This window comes from Cervus elaphus, chromosome 23, assembly GCF_910594005.1.
Source record: "Cervus elaphus chromosome 23, mCerEla1.1, whole genome shotgun sequence".
Lineage (NCBI taxonomy): Eukaryota > Metazoa > Chordata > Mammalia > Artiodactyla > Cervidae > Cervus > Cervus elaphus.
Window position 1 is genome coordinate 46,192,558 of NC_057837.1, and position 21,558 is coordinate 46,214,115.

Below are 21,558 nucleotides of genomic sequence, written 5' to 3' on the forward strand. Positions count from 1 at the left end.
TTACGGTCCAACTCTCACATCCATACATTACTACTGGAAAAACCATCGTTTTGACTATTTAGACCTTTGTCAGCAAGGTGATATCTCTGCTTTTTAATACTCTGTCTAGGTACGTCACTTTTCCTTCCAAGAAACAAGCATCTTTTAATTTCATGGCTACAGTCACCATCTGCAGTGATTTTGGAGCCCAAGAAAATAAAATTTGTCACTATTCCCACTTTTTCCCCTTCTATTTGCCATGAAGTGATGAGACTGGATGCCAAGATTTTAGGTTTTTGAATACTGAGTTTTAAGCCAGCTTTTTCACTCTCCTCTTTCACCCTCATCAAGAGGCTCTTTAGTTCTTCACTTTCTACCATTAGGGTGGTATCATCTGCATATCTGAGGTTGTTATTTCTCCCAGCAATCTTGATTCCAGCTTGTTTCATCCAGCCTGGCATTGCACGTGTACTCTGCATAGAAGTTAAATAAGCAGAGTGCAAATATACAGCCTTGTCATACTCCTTTCCCAATTTTGAACCAGTCCATTGTTCCATGTCCAGTTCTAACTGTTGCTTCTTGACCTGCATACAGGTTTCTCAGGAGACAGATAAAATGGTCTGGTATTCCCATCTCTTTAAGAATTTTCCACAGTTTTTCTTTTAATGTTCTGTCTTTCATATATAATGCTGGAATTGATTCTCCTTTTGGGGTGAGATGTGGGTGTGTTAGTTACTCAGTCATATCTCTTTGTGACCCCTATGGACTATAGCCCCCCAGGCTCCTTTGTCCATGGGATCCTCCAGGCAAGAACACCTGAGTAGGTATCCATTCCCTACTCCAGGGAACAAACCCGCATCTCCTGCATTGCAGGCAGATTGTTTACTGTCTGAGCCACCAGGGAAGCCCTTGGTGTGTGAGACAGGGATCCAATTTTACTATCTTCCTCCACGTGAATAACCACTAGAAACATTCATTTCCCCCCACTGATCTGTGACTATATGAGCAGAAATGTTTCAGGTTTTCATTTATGCATGAATCAACTTTGATCTCTTTCTGTTGTACTGGTCAATTCCCCACTCTGTGCAAACCCCTCACTCTGCAAACTACAGCCCTGTCAGACTTAAGGTAAACTTTTTCTTCTCTTTTCCCACCTCCTCTTTCCTCTTCTTCTTAACCCTGGCCTTGGCTCTTTCTAATAAAACCTAGGAACCATACTGTCCAATGCCTCAAAAAAACCCTGGTGATTTGGATTGCAACTGCACTGTATCTACTTGCCAATATGGGGAGAACCTTTTATAATACTGATTCTTCCTATTAATAAACCTGATGGTCTGTCATTTTATGTCTTCTCTAATGTCTATGTTAAAGTTTTAAAATATTTAAAATATGGTTGATTTTAACTTTTGTCACATATTCAAAAAAGCAAAAACTTCTCAGATAATGGGTGATATATTTCGATGGTTCTAAAATTTCAAAAACTATAAAAAGAAATACACTAAAAACTCACTTCTGCCCCGTTCTTATTTACCACACTTCCCAGCCCCTCACAGTAACTATGTCCAATCATTTCTTTTTTATCTTTCCAATGTGTTTTTCCTTGTTGGTTAGCATTGAAATTTCTCTATAAATATTTAATACCTTACAGACTTAATCTTTCAAACCCCAGTAGAACAAAAACGGATATTTAAATCCCAAGCTCTGATCAGACGTAACTTGGTGCAGATGTGTGCCAGTATGCTGGTCCATTTGAAACCATGCCTTCGTGACTTTTTCTTACAAAACATCCTTGTAAAGGTCCTTTAGAGAAGGGGTCCTGGTGAAAACTGCTTCTGTTTATCCACAGGCCATCACTTCACACTCATTCCTGAAGGAGGTCTTGCTGAGCACAGAATCCTAGTTATTTTCTCTTCACTCTGAAGCACCCGGCATTATTTTCATGTAGTTTGAACTACTGGAGAGAGACGGACTTTCTCAGTTCCAGTCCCAAGATTTCCCAGGCAGCACCGTGACAGCCGTGTCTGGGCTAGTGGAGCGTAGAACAGCAGCTCGCCTAGCATGCAGGTGGGAGGATGAGGTTGTGGACCGGTGGTGACAAGGGGCCCGGCAGCAGGCAGTAGATGAACTTGGCCCAGGTAACAGACTACAGTCTCCAAATCATGGCTGAAATTCCCCCAGCATATCCCTATCATTGGGGGCGGGGGGGTGGGGGGGGTCCTTCTCACACACTGTAGCACCCTTTGGGTACCACGGACACCTGTGTGCTAGCATGACGGGACCCGGGAACTGCCCTCATCATGGGATAAGCCCTGCCCTCCCCGCCTGCGGCCCCCAGCTCAACACTCAGCACGAATCCCATGGAACCAGACTCCCACGCACTTGTCTGGAGGTGCCTGGCGCACGTGGAGTAAGCCACCCTTTCCAAAGCCCGACCAAGCTGCCTCCATCATGGACGACCTCCACACCCCGTCATGCTTCTCAAGTGGCCGAAACCTCGCTCTCGTCCCTCTCACTTCCTGACACTCTCTTCAGCCTTGACAGGAGGCTCCAGTTTGAATGTCCTCTCTCTGGAGACCCTGTCCAGCCCAAAAGACACACAGCCCACAAGGCGCCAAAGGGTGCTCAGTATACCTGCATGTTGGCCCTAAGCTGCTTAATGTTCTTAGAAATCTGATTTTAAACTCAGAGCACTTTTGTGACTTCATTTTCAGCCTCTACATACAACAGGGACTGCACAACATGTGCTGATGTAAAGCAGAAGCACTCCCAACACAGGGAATTTCCTTGGCTCCCAATTTATTCAGTGAAAACAGAAAAGCTGTGGACAGTGAGGGAGACACATCTTGGTGGCATTTTGATGAAATCAAAGCAATACAAGTCTTACCTTCTCAATTCCTTATACTAATACGAACTTTAAATGCAACTGAAGGTATAATTATGAAATCTAGGTAATACTCACATTTTCGAAGAGTAGGATGAGGGAGAAATTGTGGAGAAGCTCTGCGCTCTGGGGACTGAACGTGTGCCTGTGGCCCACGGGACTTGGGTGGCAAGTCCTCCTGGTCTGGGGTGGGGCTGGGGGACACGCCAGGCAGGGCCCTGCCACCTGCCGGGTTCCCAGGAGCCACCTGCCATGGCTCCCATGGCAGATGCAGCTCCATCTACGTGGCTGAGAACAGGACAGTGAGCAGGGCCACACAGGGCCACGGCCAATCCCAGCATGCATTCAACATAGAAAATAGACCCTCTCTCTGTAACAGATCACTTTCTGTAACAGGTCGCTTTCTGTAACTGCAATTGTTCTCAACTTTCAAACAAGCTTAACTATAGTAAGGACAGGACAAGTGTTTATGAAACTGAGGGACTCTGACAAAGGACTGCATTTTGTCAAGTTATTAACTCCCTTCAGAAATTTTGGGGTGGCGATGCAGGAATGGAGAAGTGTAATGTGGATCATTTAATTATAGTATAACAGAAAATAAAACACAACTGAGCTTTGAAGTCTAAAAGTAAAGTTTTTCAAATGGGCAATACTATAACTTGTTCACTTTCTACATGATTGTGATGTTCAGCAGCCATTAAAATGCTTTACCAAAGTAAAAACATGAAAAAAAAGTCAAATAATTTTTAAAAACTCCTAATAACAACACTTTCGCAACGATAGTTACAGAACGTGGGTTTTTAATGAATCTCATACTGCAATGAAGACACTGAACACTTATGAACAATTACATCAACACAGTAAAAACACCTGCTTCTACACAACACTTATAAATGCACACTTTCCCCAAAAAGAAACCTCATTTTTCACAGATTTAAGCAACAGATGATTTACATAGGATTCTTCAGTTCCAGAATAGGTACAGAATTTTCACTCTGCAGAAACTGATGTGCAGTGGCTGAGAAAAAGGGTGTCATTTGTCCAACAACACACCTCTCAAGAAATTCTCTTGACACATGGTTTCCAGTAAACACACATTTCCTCCTGCTATGACAGGAAATTCTGGACTCATCGGCACATGGACAAAACCACTCCCACTTCCAAACACTACTTCAGATGAAATCAAGGCAGTGGGTCACATGATTTCACTGCAGCCGCATGCACACACATCCCCGCACACACTCATGTGCACAAAAGGGTGTGCACATACAGCACCCCCAGCTCCTTCATGACACCTGAAGACACCCCATGACCACTGTAGCGGATCCCGCTCCTGAGAAGGGCCAAGGCCCGGGGAGGGAGATGGGGCTGCGTGTGGAGCCTCATCCACACGGCTGGCACACACACTGAGTTACTTGCTTCCCATTGTTTCAATGGGCAGAGATCTGGGTAGGTCTGGCACAATGACCTGCAGACATTTTTCAATGTTCCTAGCAGTGACTCTAGTAAGACATTCAGCTGTGAGACTAAAGCAGGAGAGGCCAGTGTGTGTGGAGGCAGGGGGCAGCTCCGCGTGAGACCCGGGGTGGGAGCCATCCTCACACCGCAGTCAGGGAATGTCGGACTCCAACATCAGCTCCTGAGCCGTCGCTGCTGTAAAGCTGCCCTGAACTTCCTGCCACCTCACCCTCGCTCCTCTGATCTCCCTCCCACCCGGCCAGGGGTCCCCCAGACTCAGTCCTGACCATCCAGGGCCGAGAGGCCTGAGGTCGGCTACTGTGGGGCCTGACAGAAGGACCCGCGGGCCAAGGACCAGCATTCAGGCCGCCCCACCTGACACCGCAGAACGGAAGCAGTTACAGGACGAGGCCAACACGATGGTCTCCAGCGTCCCTCTCGGTGCCTGTCCCAGGACAGCCTCCAAGGGTTACAGACGGGGCAGGGGGAGGCTAGGGGGCACTGAGAGGTCTTGCTATCAAACTATAACTCAACAAGAAACACGACTCGTGAACACTGGACAGAAAGTCCTGAGAAGGCAGGAGCGACAGGCTCCAGGCAGAAGGGGCTCCTGGCAGCCCTTCCTGGGCAGGGCCATTGCTGCACCCACCTCTCCTGCCTTCTGGATGAGCTCATTTCAGCTCTAAATCACAAGTGCCTGAGCCAGTAACAGAGACACCCCAAGTTTCCCAAATACTTCATGTCTGAGGTAGAACTCATTTATTTGCATTGCTGGCTCTCAGATGCCACCAGGAAGTGAACCTACTTGGAAACATGCAAACCCAAGGTGTAGAAAATAAATAAGGTTTGTCTTCAGGTAGCAGGGCCTTCTAGAAAGGTCAAGTCACATTCAATGGATAAGTCATCTGAAACTTCTAAAAACTGTTTATAACCACAGCTATAAACTAAAGTGCTTTAAATTTTACTTAATATCTGGAATCAGTGATTAGAACCATTCTATTTCAGAGTTTGCCAGCATGAGATACCTCAAGAGATTGAAATGGTTTTCCATAAAAAGAGCAGAAATTTTTTCTTTTCAAAAGAAAATGTCCAAATGTTGCAAATTCAACATTCTATGCTTTTTTTAACTTCTAAAATCCAAGCAGATTTCACAACTGTAACAGAACACAGAGGTGAAGCTGAGTCAGCACACGCTAGAACCCCACACAGACGTGAGATCTTTGCCCACTCCCACTGGACAGGCACACATGCACCATCGCTCCAGATGCCCCACCCTCCTGTCACCTGACACTCCAGGGACTCACTACACCAGCGGCCATGGAAGGGGCTCCACCTCACGGCCGCAATGCCCACACACACAAAACAGAAAGAAACAACAGGGCACACCTCTGGACACTTCATGCAAGCTGGGTACAGTGAGGAGAGAGCGCCCTGCTCAGGTCCACCGCCCACAGCCGTGGCGTCCCAGCGCCCAGCGAGCCGGCAGGCACGGTCCCGGCCGGCGGGAGCCTCGGAACGGCACCCTCACTTCTCCTGTAGCAGCGCCGGGATGTTGATGTTCCAGCCGATGGCCTGCCGGTCAAAACCACAGGTGAACAGGTTGCACACAGGGTGGTCCTCGCTCCAGGCTGAGCCACACACCATCCGCCGGTGGCCCTGCAACCAGGCACAGCGCTGTCAGAGCAGGGCCCAAGCAGGACCACACCCCCACGACCCGTCAGAAAGGGGGCCCTGAACTGGACCAGTCAGGAGACCTCCTGTGCTGCTGGGGGAGCTGCTGCGAAACGAGGGGTGGGAACACGGCTGAGTTCAGTGCAGCCCAACCAGTGCCTCAGGACCCTTTCTCCAAGAACAGGAGTCAGATGGCAGTCAACAGGAAGAATGCAGAAATGGTCCCCCTGGGATGTTTTAATGAATAAATGAGGATGGATGATGTGGAAAGAAACAAATATAATTCACTCAAAGACCCCAAGTACCATTTGAACAAATAACTGCTTCAAGGAATAAAGGAGCTAGAAATATACCTTTGGTGCCAAATAAAACAAGATAAAGTAAGTGGCCTTTCAAGCAGATTCCCACCACCTTCAGAATGCTGCAACAAACCCTGCAGGCTATCTGGGGAGTTTAAAGTGGGACACACTGACCTGTTACTGTAATATACAACAGGTACAGGGCAGGATTCAGAAAAGCTGACAGAAATCCAGTAAGTAAAACAGACTCTCAATAGAACAGCACCAAAATTCCCTCTGCAAGACATCCCCACGGGGGTTGCTGTCCACACACTGGGGAGGCCTTCCCAGGCCAGAGGCCCAGGGCTGCCAGTGGAGGGATGCTCACAGCAGGAGCGAGGCCTGCCCTCCATGACCACTGAGAAAACTGCAGCAGGTCACCTGAGATAGGCACTGAAGTCAGGGCTCCGGACGAGAGACCAAAAACGCCAGGGCCACTGCAGGACACTGGTGTCAGCAACCTCACAGCAGGCAGGAGGGGCTAGGAAGCTGGGGAGTGGGGGGTCCAGAGCACCCCCACCAGGCCCACGCGCCCACTCACACCCCTCTGCTCACTGGGCCCCAGCGCTCCCTAGTCCTAACCCTCAAGTGACCGAGTACTCCTGATGGAGACCCAGTAAGAAGAGGGCGTAAAATTGTGAACATTCTTCTACCGACTGCATGTAAGGTGGTTGTTTTGAATGTACTTTGATAATTAAAACCCACTGTGAGAATTAACTTCTTTCTTCCAGGAGGGGCTCCTGGAGCACTGAACACAGCCAGGCTGGCTGGGAGCTCCCCACCATCAGAGAGCGGGCCCCGCCCTCAGCCCCCCGCACAGGCGGCCCCAGCACACACCTGCCGACTGCTGCGCGGGAGCCTGGCCAGCCGCACACCCGACATGTCGAACAGCCTCACCTGGCGGTTGTCGTGGGGGAGGGCGATGATTTTTTGGCCAACACACACATTGATCCTACAATGTGTAGGAGAAGAGAAAAGTAAATTACGTAACCAACAGTGACAACACAAGTTTTTCAGATTACAGGCGATAATGCAGTGGGGGTTTCATGCATTCCACTCTTCAAGCCAAAACACATTAGCAAACCAAGGTATTACCAGCCTAAGGCATCAGAAAACGGGCTGAGTTACTCACCTGTAATTTACATGTGCTACACAGTAACCTCTGGCCAAAAAGGACTCATTCTTAATTCTTAAAAAGCTCAATACACCAACTTGATTTTATACCCAGGTTTCAGTATTTATAGAATACAGAATGTGCATTAGAGGATCAATAAAAGATATTTTCCTGGGAGTCTAAAGCATTTTTCCCAAGGCCCTACCAAGTGAACACAAGTTTACAGGAACCCAACACATGCCACAAGCCCCCTTAAGGCCACCCTAATGGTCCATGGAGGAGCACCCATCACCTGTTGATGGCAGAGTCTGTGCGGATGGTGGCAATGGGGGACCTCATGTTCTTCAGGTCCCAGACCTTCACGGTGCGATCATCACTGCCAGAGACCACGTTATCTCCCACGGTGAACACAGCAGAGGTCACAGTGCTGCCAAGAGAAGGAAGGGGGTCAGAACCTCGTCATGAAGTCCCTGTCCACACTGCACAGCAGACACCCAATCCTGCCACCCCGGGGCCTGTCGGGTGGGCGGGGAGGCAGGGATGTGAACACCATGAGTCGTCGACTCCACTCACTGGTCCTCCCACTAACCCCTGCCAGCACACAGGGTCCCCGCTGACCTCTCCAAGGCAGCCTCACCTCGTCCCGGCAGCGGAACAAGGAGAGGCTCCCAGACAAGATGGGCCAGATAGACAGGACCCACCCAAATCTCTAAAGCAGACAATTATACATCCACCCCAACTGAGACTTTCAGACAATTCAATCAGAGCACTGGAAAAAAATTCATTCCAACAACAAAAAACCATTTAAAAAATGATCTGAACAGACTTCTCCAAGGGAGGTTTATAGATGGCCAACAGGCCCATGAAAACGTGCCCAACATCACTAATCACCAGGGAAATGCACACCAGACCCCAGTGAGCTGGTACTCCACACCTGTCAGAACGGCCATCATCAAAGAGACAAGCGATCAGTGTTGGAGAGGGTGGGGAGAAAGGGAACCCTCCTACAATGTTGATGCAAATGTAAACTGGTGCAGCCACTGTGAAAAACATTGTGGAAATTCCTCAAAGACAGAACTATCATGTGACTCAGCAATTTCACGCCTGGGTATTTAACTGTAAAAAAAAAAAAAAAAAAAAGATACACACATACCAAAGTGCATGGCAGCACTGTTTACAACAGCCACAACACAGAAGCAACCAAAAAGTCCATTGAGAGAACTGGGTAAAGAGGATGTGGTTCATACAGACTGGGATGGACCTGGAGGGCACAGTGCTAAGGTCGAAGGCTGAGTGCACCACAGGGAGAAAGACGGAGACAAGGGTAACCCCAAGAGCAACCCAATGACTCATCCAAACTCCTCATCTGACGACAAGGACACAGTGGGTGCCTGAGTGGGAACCAGGTGCTGCTGCCCCTCAGGTCACAGGGCCACCTGAGCGCCCAGCCACTGACAGGGCCCTAAGGCAGACACCTCCACTGCCGGAGACCTCCCAGTGGATGTGAGGCCTCAGGAGGTCTGACCCAGTTAAACCTCAGTTAATACTCCGCTAAATTAGTGGGGGAAATCCCCATAAAGCTTGTCGAAACCTATTAATGAAATACTGAAAGACGCTGGGTTTCAGTGCATCAGGACCCTGACAGGTATTATGGGGCATCAAAGCGAGAGGCTGGCTGCAGTCCTTCCAAGGACTGTCCTCCCAAGGCCTCACCCACACAGTCCCTTGGGGCGGTGGAAGGCCTGGCCCCACCAGCGCCCGCCGCCTCATTTATCTTGTCGCCGAGAGCAGCCGAGCGTGTGCCTCCAGCTGACAAGAGCGGCTCCGCCATCCCGGCACGCCTAGAACGTTCGTTCCGCTCCCTCTGTGGGCCTCAATCAGCGGAGATGGGAAGCTGGGCTCCTCATTAGGACCCACAGCTGTCCCCCCATCACACAGGGAAGCGGCTGCTCTGCATAACAATCTGCTGAAACTTCCCGGCCAAGGAAGAAAGTGCACCATGTGGAAAATGAAGCCCAGAGACAGGAGGCAGCAACTCCTCTGGCACCGGCAGCAGGCGCCTTCTCACTCTGAGGGGGACGGGGCTTCTGGCGGGGCAGAGTGAGCAGGCGGGGAGCACACATTCCGGCAACGGGGACCCAGGCAGACCCTTTGCGACTCTTCCACTTTGCAGGCAGAGTAAGGGGCTCATGGAGTGCAGATCCAGGTGTAACGCGACACATGGCCCACGCCACCCTCCTGCCTGACAGCCGCTGTGCACAAACCCACAAGGACCTGACCGATGCTGCTCACAGGGGTCAGGCGGCCCCCACCTTCCAACCACTGGCCTCCAAACTGTGCTCTAGAAGCTAAGGTCCCCAAGGAGGAACCCATCCTCGGGAACACCCTGGGCCCTCAGAGCACTGCCCCCATGAGCACGGGCCCCCCCAAGTTAGAAAATGCTCGGCTCCCGCAGTTCACAATCTCAGATGCCTGAGTGAGAAACGGAAACTCATCTCCCAACGACACAAACTTCTGAGGAGTCCTGGAAGGCCAGCTCCCCGAAGAGCAGACCCTGAGATAACAAGTATTCAAAGAAAAAGTCAGGTTTGCACCACACCGATTCTTTCTGGGATTTCAAATCCAGCTTCCCCTGGAGGAGGGCAGGGGACACTCCAGCAAGCAGGACCAGACCTCACTTGATGCCCCTCTCCAGCTGCCCCCAGGCTCAGTGCAGACATTCCCTGCTCACTTCACGAGGCTGAACCCCAGAACCGCTCCCTCGACCACCGCGTGCCAGGCCCTGCGTCCTACGAGAAAATACACAACAGAAGGTACTGACACTATCCAGCCGAGGGCCCTGACACGGCCATGTGCACACAGGCCTCAGAGCTGCGTCCAGCACCCATCCGGAGTGACACGGACTGCATGGAACATGACACGTGCAGAGGCGCGGGTGTGACCTCCTGCGGGCACCGCCACAGCCCCACCCTGCTCCCTGCTCCAGGGCACTCGAGGCATCCTGCCAACACCTTATCAGGTCCAGAAGAAGTGAAGACAGAAAGAAATTTTTCTGTGAGATGTCGTGTCTTGTTTTCTTTAGACAAGAAAGCACCTGAGTTCACACTCTAGGAATAAAGTAAACAATTATATGAAACGAATTTAGGCAAAAAGAAAGAAAAAACTCTGCATTCTCAGATATTTCTAAGAATGAAATATTCCGTGCTGAGCTAATTTCCAATTTCTTCAATGCCAAAGTTTATGGCACGTGTAGACACCATCAGCTGGGCACAGCCTGGAGTCATCGGCCACCCACGGGGGAAGCTTAATGACCAGTGACTGCCTCCACTGCTGGCCCCTTTTTATAGCAATGGAAACAGAACAAAATGAAACTAAAAACAGGGTGACAACTCTGCCGCACTCCACAGGAGGCAGTGGTTCTGGGGGGGGCTTCTCTCAAGTGCAGCAGGGGTTCCAGCCCCAGAGTAAGTTTCATAACAGTGAGAGCCGTTCACAGGAACGGCCCTGGATCCAACCCACATGGCCAGAGTCCAGCCCCACTGCACGTCACAGAGGGGCCAGAGCATTGTCCCCACCAGGCCGTCCTCACGTGGTGGTGGAAAGCACATGAACGCACAAGGACTGAGCCCATCAGACAAAAAGTTCTGGGTTTCAGCTATAGCTGATGACAGAAATACATGAGAAATGAACTGCCAATAGTTGAAACTCCTGTGACATTTCAAATTTTCCCAACTAAACATCTCTGTCATTTCCAAGAACAGGACACACTACAAACCCCACTTATCAGGAAAACAGCTGGTTACATAAGGTTTCTAAAATTGCTTTTCAGTCAAATTGGTACACCTTGGGCCACCAAAAGCTTGTCTAATAATACAGACCCCAAGCTTCACTACATAAATCCTGTTAAGATTCCTATTATAATGAAGAAATTTCATAATATAGAGTGAAAATAAAGGTAGCATATCAAAAAGGGGGTGGGGGGCTCATTTGTCTTTTTCACAAATGTACAATGAAAACCCTAAACAGACACTCCACCAGGAGCTCTCTCTCCATCCAGCAAAAATAATACAGCCAGATCTCAGGGGGACTCGTCACCTACAGACATTCGTTTATCTTACAGAGAAGTGTTACATCTCAAACCCTACTCTCTGAAAAAGGCACAGGAGCCATGTGAAAGTTGGGGTAACAGTACCAGAAATGAAAAGGAGAAAACAATCTCTCCCCCAGGTCCCAGAGAAGCTGGGCTACAGAACTGAGTCGGTGATGACGCCTACACCGCTACACCTTGTCTTAGGAACAACCAGCACACAGAACACTCGAATTACCTGTATTTCGAGTTAAAAGTACTCACATCATAGAAAATGTTAAGAGTCCAACACACTTCACTAGAGAACTTGTGCTGAGTCCCTATAAATGAAAATATGCCCTAAAATAAGCTTTCCCAAAGTGTGTTCCACATCATAATATAACATGAAACATGCAGTCACACGGTAAGAAACACTGCCTGTGTAAGCAACCATCCACTGAGAACACTCCTCAGGGACTTTCCAGGGTGACACAGGGAAAAAGAGCCACACTCTGAGAACAGCACATATGAGTGTTTGTTTCAATGCTCAGAAAACCACTGGATGAAGAGGATCAAGAAAACCACCCTAGAAAACCCACTTACCTCCCAGCCCAGATCAGAGTTAAAAAAACATTTACACGACCAAGACTCACTCCGTGTGTCCCTGGAACACGTTCACAGAGTGGATGGAAGGGTCGCGGAAGTCCCACAGACGGAATGTCGTGTCGCGGGAGGAGGTCACCACCAGCCGCTGGGTCGGGTGAGTGCAGCAGTGCGTCAGCTCCTGGTCATGCCCTGTGGGAGATGGAGGACGCAGTCACAGTGAGGCCCCCACTCGGCTCCTGGGAAAAGCAGTCGTGGGGACGGTGTGTGGGGTCAAGGGAGGCCCATGTCCCTTCCCCTCGTGCATTCGAAAGAGCTGAACGAGCAGTGTGGGAGGGACACTCCTGAGCCCAACGGTTGAAAGGTCAGGAGGGTCTCTAAAGGCTGAGTGTATGAGAAAGTACAGCTTTGAGTTTCTCATGTGAGAAGAACCTCTAATAACCCACGGGTGGAGCGCACAGTGGGACACATCCCTGTCACTCAATGACAAAACGCGCTGACAAGCAGGTATGAAGGCTAGTGGCAGGCAGGGGGCTGTACACGCCCTGCAGGACTCCTGCCCTGCATGTGGGCACAACCTGCAGATGCGTGGGACGGTGTTCTGGTGATCTCAGTACATTATAACGCAAAATGGGTTTTGCAGATATGACTAAGGCCTCCAACTCGCATGGCTTTCAGTTAGTCAAAAAAAAAGAAAAAGACAGACTTCCTGGGTGGCCTGCCGTAGTCAGGTGCGCCTTTTTAAGGGTCCCGAGAGAGACCCGCTCCTGCTGGCCTTGAGGAAAGCCAACAGCACGCAGTGAGAAGCCTCTGGCAGGGCCGGGGCAGGAGGGCTGCAGCCGCCTCCAGGTACTGAAAGCTGCCCCCAGCCGAAAACCGGCAGAAAAACGGCCACAGGAAAGGGATCCTTGCAATGGCAGCAAGAGGACCGCAGGTCTCAGGTGAGGGCACAACCCTGCAAGCACTCACATCCTGCCCATGACACCCTGAGAATCAGAGCGTCAGCGAGCACGTGCCCAAAACTCCTGGCCAGGGAGATTTGTTATAAATTCGTGTTATTTTAAGATACTAAGTGTGTGGAAATTAAAGCAAAAAAAAAAGCTAACACACCAACCACATTCAAGTATCTACACATTGCATGTCTCTAGGTGCAATTACACCCCCCAAAGATAAGATAAATTTAACCACTAATGGCTCCATTTCTCAGGAGGATCTCTGAAAATCACAGCTGTGCCAACACTCAATCCAGACGAGAAGTCCCTCCCACATGACGCACCTGTCAGGGAATGGACGAGCTCTGATGTCTCCACATCGTACAGGTTGGCCGTTCTGTCCCAGGAGGCTGTCACTGCCTGCTTCCCACCAACCAGCCAGTCAGCAGCTATGACCACGCCCTGGTGGCTCTTCAGAGATGTCAGTGGCGCCCGGATGGTGGGACACTCGCTGGACGGGTCGGCGTCTGCATCAGGCTCGTCCTTGTCGGAGCACTCCACTTCGTCCTCGCCACAGAGCTGCTGCTGGGGAAGCAGAGGTGGGTCCCTGGGGATCCTGACCTTGCAGACCAGCCACCCAGTCAGACCGCTACCGCCTATCCTTCCAGGACTTAACCACCATTATGACCGACCCAGCGGGCACCTGGCACTAAGTAAACGTGCACACACACCATGTTTGAGTACACACCACATGGACACATGTACACAAGGATATGTGTGTCACATCTACAAACACGGCAGAGTTAAAATAAAGTCTCTGTTAAAATAAAAAATACATACATAACACACTCAATTAAAAACGAATTGTTAAGGGGCTCCCCTGGTGGCTCAGTGGTAAAGAATCCGCCTGCCAATGCAGGAGACACATGTTCAATCCCTGATCCAGGAAGACCCCACATGCCTCGGAGCAACTGAGTCCGAGAGACACAACTATCAAGTTCTGCGCGCCAGGGCCCAGGAGCTGTGAACGGAAGCCCATGCATCCTAGAGTCCATTCTCTGCAACAAGAGAACTCACTGCAATGAGAAGCCTGTGCATCACAACTAGAGAGTAGCCCCCGCTCGCCTCGACTAGAGAAAACCCTCACAGCAACAAAGACCCAGCATGGCCAAAAATTAAAAAATAAAAATAAATTTTAAAAAATGAATTGCTAAGACTGCTTACCTAAAGAAAGCTCACTCTTACTCATTACTAGAATTTATTAATTACTTAACCCATCTCCAAACAGAACAAGGTTTAAAAGGTTTAAAAAGAGAAAAGTAATCTTCATAGGCAAAAATAGGAAAACTGGAAGATTACTATCACCCTCTAACAATTACAGCCAAAACATAAACAGAAATCTAACCTCTGCTCGACCACGTGAACTCACCCAGCAGTCTGGGCCTGCAAGGACCCCCACCTGCAGGAGCAGCGCAGGGAGGGCCCCCGTGTGCACGGGGCTGACACAGTACAACTACATCAGACAGGACAGGTAGGAACTAGGCAGTCTGTGGTTTAAACCTGTGGTCCATTCTTCTCAACATGCAACCTAACTTGTCACCAACATTAAAACTTAACCCACGTAACAATGACATCACACACCCCACTGACCTACAGGGTTTATCTCACATGAGAGACAGACCAGTTGTCTACAATCAAAAATATAAAACACTAGCAACTTAACCTAAGCATAAAATTAAAGGACTAATACACGTAAATGTTATAACTTTTGTGGAGAAGAAAGTAAACGCAAACACAGGCGATGTAAACAGACACACGCCCTGATCTGCTGGGCGGCCTGTGGGGAGGGCTCACACCCGGCTGGTGTCCCGGCAGGCAGACGGTGGCCTCACTTGGCCTCTGCTCGGTGCACGCAGGGAGCAGCACAGGGAGCCCTCGGGCACCTCTTCTCCTCCAGACACCAATCCTGCTGGTCAGAGCCCCACCCTGCAACCTCACTTGACCTTAGTGACTTCTTCCGAGGCCCATCTCCATAGACAGCCCCCCGGGGTGAGGGTTCTAACCTATGAATTTGGGGACACACACATTCAGTCCACAACAGATACCATTAAGTTTCTCCTAAAACTCACAGATGTCCAGAACCCACCGACATACCCCGGGTCGTGCTTTCAGGGTAAGTAAACGTGCTGCTTACACTAGAGTCGGCCACAGGCTGAGGAGCAGGCAGCTGGACTGCATACCTCCACACGTGGGCAGTCTGATCTCCAGAGGCTGAGGAGAGAAGGCAGGGGAGGGGGGCGTTAGCCAGCACGCAGACGAGCACGGGTGAGGCCCCGCTAAGTCCACTCCTTGAGAGATCACAAGGGATCAACCTGACTTAAACAGGTTCTTCTGAGATGCTCCCAGAAATAGCAAAGGTGCCCAAAGATAATTACCTATAAAAATAATTCCCTCAATCCCAAGGTGGAAAGCTCTGAAGGCTCAGAAAACTCACAAGGCGTGGATTTCATTCCCCACCTGGCTAATCTAAGATGACAGACACCCAAGTCCACAGTAACTCGAGTGCACAATCCCGTCCGCTGAACCAGGAGGCACCTCGCCCCGGTCAGAGAGCAGCTGGCACCAAGACCTCAATGTCAGTAGCCAGGCCGCGAGGGGTGCTCAGACCCAGGAAAGACAGAGGGCTGCTGAGAGGCACAGATGGCCTACAGAAGTGCCAAAGGGCCACCTCCACCCCACACAGGAGCACCGTCTGGACTCCACCTTCCCTAGCTGCAAAGGCTGCAAAGCTCCCCCAAAGCAGCGGATGGCAGCACGGGCCTTGTAGCATCAAAGTGCCTGACCTTCCGGCCTCTCAAGCCGGCATCCAGTCCCAGCCCCATGTGCCTCCTCTCCCCAGGCCGCCACTCTGCCGGTTTCTGTCCCCACCGCAGCCTCCCGACACGTCTCGACCTCATCCCCCTCTCTCCAGCCCAGCTGTCCTGGTCTCCCTCCAGCTCCCCAATCACACAACAAACGGCCCCCATAACAAGGCTTCACTCCCAGATGACTGCTCCCCAGAGGTCAGCTCAGACGTTCACTAGCTGTCACCTGTCCACAGGTGCAGGCCTGTTCAAACCAGCCTCAAGATGAAAACAGGTACTCTGGTGCTTCACAGAAAAGCCTGCTGATCACTGGTCTAGACACACATTCACCCTTCAGGTTACCCAGGGTCACACAGTTTTATGGGCCAACTCCTCAGTGTGACCATCAAAGTGTTTGTGAGACCACTAGGTGAGGTGAAGACAAACCCAAGGGACCACAGCTCTTTCTGGGAGGACCACTCGGGAAGAAGTGAAGATATGTGCCCTGCAGGTGCCCAAACCAGGACCGCTGACCTCCTTTCTGTGCCCACGGGGTCTGAGAGAGCCTGAGAGCCAGAGAGTAGGCAGCAGGGGTAGCCTCTGTAAAAAGACCTCCAGGAGAACCAAACTAACTCACAAGCCACTGCTGGTTAAAAATAACCCTTGGTGTTGTTTTCTTTATTCATTTTTCATGCAACTTGTGAAATGTCTACTAATGACCAACTTTTGTGAATGGCATGGCTAATCCTGATGCTACTGATAAGAAAAGGAATGACAGATGTTTTCAGATCAGCAATAACTATTGAATAAAGAAAAAAAAATCAACATACCAGTAAGCGCCAACTGTTCTGATGGATGGAATTTTATGGAATTTACTGCAAAGTAAAAATGTTGAAAAACTGGTTTACAATAAGAATATATCATTGATATCTATTACAGCTACAGTATATGTTGTAAGGTTAAATTTAAAAACTAAAGAATTATAATAGTTCAATATTAAATCTTCTCATTCCGTTAAGCTATGAATAAAGAGAACAGAGATACAACACAAAATAACTAAATATGAACTACCGAATCACTCAACAATCGGCTGCACAAGAAAACAATACTTGATCTCTTAAACACTGAGAAGTCACTGAGAACTAAAAGTAAACCAGGATGAAAAAAGAAAACTTAATTACAAAAAGCAGAGGTAGATTATGGTGAGGGACACTGTTCACTGCCCACACACCCACCCTCCAGAGAAGCCAAGAGTTCATGATCTGCACAGAAATGAGACCACTACTCCCTTCAGGACAGCAAAGCTGGGGACTGCAAGTGAGGCACATGTCCAGGGAGCTGTGGGCCACACTGTGCAGTGATGAGGAGGCACGTGCCCAGGGAGCTGTGGGCCGCACTGTGCATTGGTAACAGGGCACGTGTCTGGGGAGCTGTGGGCTGCACTGTGCGGTGATAACAGGGCACGTACCCGGGGAGCTGTGGGCCGCACTGTGCATTGATAACGGGGCACGTGCCCAGGGAGCTGTGGGCTGCACTGTGCAGTGATGACGGGGCACGTGCTCTGGGAGTTGTGGGCCGCATGTGCAGCGATGACGGGGCACGTGCCCGGGGAGCTGTGGGCCGCACTGTGCGGTGATGAGGACAAGGAGCACAGAGCCCATCTCCCTTCTTAACAGGAGCCCCTCTCTCGTCTAAAACTCAAAAAAGTAAGAAACAATAAGACAGGCTATTTTTCTAAATGGAAGGAAAGAGCAGAAGATTTAAAACTGTTCCAAGTGGCTGACTTTGAAAAGTGGAGATGGGCAGTGAGAAGGATGCACATGAGGCCCCCGTGGGTTTGTCACATAAGCTAATGCTTTCTTAACGCTCAGCCTGAGTACTCAGCATGTCACACCCACTGCCTGAGCAGCAGCCCCCAGCTACGGTCCTGAGGGAGATGAAGGTTACAGCTGGAGGGGACAGTGGATGAGGCAGGGGTGGGGGGCCAAGCAGGACCTGGCCCACAGCCCTGATGGGACAGCGGTACACCCCCACTGATGGGACAGGAGAGGTGCCAGGGAGGATGGGGAGAGGAGGTGCTCAACCAAGTCCATGGGGGACATGGCGGACCCTGGAGGTGGGTAGTGGACACAACCACCAAGTCTGTGTGCAGGGTGAAGGGTGAGCTGGCCAGGGGCAACGACACACAGGCCCAGAGCCGGGGCGCCGGAAGGAAGAGGGGCAAGTGGGACAGTCCACAGTGCCCACAGCGAGGAGCCCAGCAGCCACCAGCACCCGCAGGGCCAACATACAGCACCTCTGCACCACAGAGCCTTGGCAACTGGACAGTGCGAAGCCAGTGCACATACAGACCATGCACGGCGAGAGGCCGAGGCCCGGCCCCCACAAGGGGACACCCCGCGATCTACAGCTCACCTGACCCCACGTGGCCCGTGTACTTGGCGAGGCTCCGCCCCGTCTCGATACTCCACAACAGAGCCGTGTGATCTGCAAGATCCAAACAAAGAGAAGTGAGCTGCTGCCAACATTAGTCTTTTTAATTAAAGAGGAGGATAAAAACTCTAAAGCTGAGAAGTTTCATCACCACTAGTACCTCATGGGATTTTGCTCACACTCCTCTATAATCCAACCGATGCAAGAGGACAGGGGGCCAGTGACCGGCCCAAGGCCATGGAACTGGCAGGGGAACTGGCAGGGGAACCTGGGGACCTGACTCCCGGGTCATGGCCATGCTGCCAGCACCAAGCCTGGGACCTGAGACACCAGGGTCCATGGGTCACAGGCTCGTCACCTTGTTGAAATAGTAAGACTTTTCAGAACATCAAGCTATGTTCAAATGCAAATAGCAACCAAGTCCAGTTCCAAATTATCTGAGATAATCCATGCTCTGTGGACCTCTCCAAAACAAAGATAAAAAGGACACTCATTAAGGAAACCTGATAAAAAGTGCTGATTATCCATGTGAGATTTCAGAAATATCAATAAAAAAGAATCTGTATCCTTTAAGCTAAAATTTCCAAAATAATCTGGGGTGCTCATGTATAAACAGTTTTAAACAACAGAAAACTTCATCATTCTAATGACTTTACATTTCCTATTTCCACTCAAAAAGGCTGGATTTAGCACATAACTTCTCACAAGTTGGCATTCCTTTTCCACAAGCGAGCACACTTTTAATTTCGGGAACTTTCTCTGAAGGGTTATTAGGTTAATAGCTCTCAGAAGACACTTTCTCTCCAAGGAAGAGAACGGGCTCTCTGACGCCGCCCCAGGACTCCTTGCAGTGGAACCCCTACACCAGGCCAGCATACGCTGTCAGACCACACAGCACGTCCTTGGAGGGACCTCTCGAGTGGGGAAAAGTGAAATACACTATCAAAGCAAATGTACACTGACCACGGCTGACAAGAAAGCCAATCACCAACTACGTAGTGCCATGGAGAGGCAATCCACCCTGTGCCACTGGACAGTGTCCCGGACAGTGAGTGGTTCCAAACGCAGCCACTCACTCAGATGCCGATAGGCACACGGCCAAGCGTTTGGCCGCGCTGCCTCTAGGGGAGGCCCTGCTCCAGGCTGGGGTGGCTCCAGACTCACCCGCAGACGCCGTCCCCAGCACCACGGGCTGTGTCCTTGCCACACTGACGTCCCAGATGCCATCCCGGTGGCCGATGTACTCCTTCACGAGCTGGCACACTGCCCGGGATGTGGTGGTCTTGAAGCTGGAGACGATCTGAAATTGTGATGGAATTTACTGAGCAAGTATGTTTCAGTTAAAAAAAAAAAAAAAAAAAAGACAATGTGTCTGGAAAATGCATAAATCATTGAAAAGAAAATTTAAAACATTATAGCAACACAGTGTAGGTGCAGTTGGATCTCACAAAGCAGGGCAAAGTCCTTACAAAGGCATCAGAAGAACCCCACAACCACCCCCCACCACCTGCTTGCCTGTCTGTGTACCTTACATGTCCTCAAAAACAAACCCAAACTATCACACAACATTTCCAAATTCTCAAATAAAAAGGACATAAAAAGTCAGGAAGTTATACCCCAAACCCTTAACCCTAATTACTCTTACTACTGGGAGACCTGTCTTTTCTTATTTTTAGTTAATTCACACCAAACACGTGACCAGGAGAAAAAGAATCTAAGGCGGGAAGGGATGAAAAGATAACAGGTGAGGTCACTGAGCACGGTCTCAGCCAGTCCTGCACCGGACGGGGCAGGGGGCAGGGCAGGGCCAGCGGGCCCTGGCCTCGAGCAGCACACAGTGTGGCACGAACACTCAGGCACAGCGGTCAGGAGGCGGCATCCTGTGTGACCCACAAAGCACGCAGTCACCCCTTTCTCTCATAACGGAAGGGCCTGAGGGAGATGCTAACAAAACACAAAGGGTTTGGTTTTTTAATTGTTCTGGGATAAAAGATGGCTTTTCTGCCTTTCAAGTTAATCAGAATACTGAAATGGTAAAACCAAGTTAAAAAAAAAGTGGGAGGTATTCTATAGCTACTTTAAACACTGATTTAGCAAAGCACTAAAAATGCATCTATGTTTATTTTTTATATAAACACTTAAAACACAATCCACTATTCCACCACCACCAGGATGAGTCTTCAAATGATTCCTGACACAGTGAAAGGCTAAAACAGACTTCCAGCAGACAGATTCATTCTTCAGTACACACTCCTCACTTGGCTTCAGTGTAAAAGGAGGGACAGCACTTCCCAGGTGGTCCCACAGTCAGGACTCTGAGCATTCACTGCCAAGGGCGTGGGTTCCATCACTGGTTGGGGAACTGACATCCCACAAGCCATCCAGACACTTGCGGGGGGGGGGGGGGGGGGGGGGGGGGGCAAAGCCCATGACCAGTGGTGGGCAACTTCTCAGATATGAACTGCTCCCACTTGCCCAGCAGAAACGCGGGTCATGGCCGAGACTCGTGCCAACCACGTTTCCAGTGAAGCTAGAGGAGAGGGATTGCAGTTGATGACATCAAGCAGATGGTCTCAGGCGCTGCTTCCAGGTGCATGCCACATTCTGACCACTGAATCACTGCTTTCCAAATATGGACTCAGGCATAACTGCACAGAGGCCCATGAGACAGACTGAATTACCTCCAGGGAACACTTGTGATGCAAAAGCAGATGGATGCTTCCGAATTATCCTTCGCACTAAAATAAAATTTAAACTAAAAAACAAAGGGCTTCCCAGGTGGCGCCTGTTGTAGTTCCCTGTCAGCGTTCAGTTGCTCAGTCATGTATGACCCCACAGACTGCAGCACGCCAACACCAGGTGGCGCTAGTGGTCAAGAATCCACCTGCTGATGCCAATGAAGGAGATGCAAGAGATCCAGGTTTGGTCCCTGGGTCTGGAAGATCCCTTGGAAGAGGAAATAGCAACCCACTCCCGTATTCTTGCCTGGAATCCCATGGACAGAGGAGCCTGGCAGGCTATAATCTATAGGGTCTCAAAGACTTGGGAGAGTTAAAAAGCTGGCTTAAAACTCAACATTCAAAAAACTAAGATCATGGCATCCGGTTCCATCACTTCATGGCAAACAGAAGGAGAAACAAAAGGAGAATCAGTGGCAAATTTTATTTTCTTGGTTTCCAAAATCACTTTGGACAGTGACTGCAGTCATGAAATTAGAAGATGCTTGCTCCTTGGAAAGAA

General features: G+C 50.0%; 1 protein-coding gene across 4 annotated transcripts in view; it reads right to left on the reverse strand.

The window, feature by feature from the left end:
• Nucleotides 1-3,643: 3,643 nt before the first annotated feature.
• The window catches only part of WDR37 (WD repeat domain 37), a 34,800-nt gene continuing 16,885 nt past the window's right edge, over nt 3,644-21,558 (reverse strand). For 3 of the 4 annotated variants that reach the window (XM_043883185.1, XM_043883184.1, XM_043883186.1), the window contains 9 exons: nt 19,483-19,618; nt 18,301-18,372; nt 16,716-16,760; nt 15,237-15,313; nt 13,387-13,627; nt 12,161-12,302; nt 7,734-7,868; nt 7,165-7,279; nt 3,644-5,974 (listed from right to left, as the gene is read on the reverse strand). In XM_043883185.1, coding sequence (XP_043739120.1) covers nt 5,843-5,974; nt 7,165-7,279; nt 7,734-7,868; nt 12,161-12,302; nt 13,387-13,627; nt 15,237-15,313; nt 16,716-16,760; nt 18,301-18,372; nt 19,483-19,618 — 1,095 coding nt within the window. In that variant the 3' untranslated portion in view covers nt 3,644-5,842. The remainder of the gene's footprint in view (nt 5,975-7,164; nt 7,280-7,733; nt 7,869-12,160; nt 12,303-13,386; nt 13,628-15,236; nt 15,314-16,715; nt 16,761-18,300; nt 18,373-19,482; nt 19,619-21,558) is intronic. The other variant, XM_043883187.1, reaches the window with a different exon arrangement.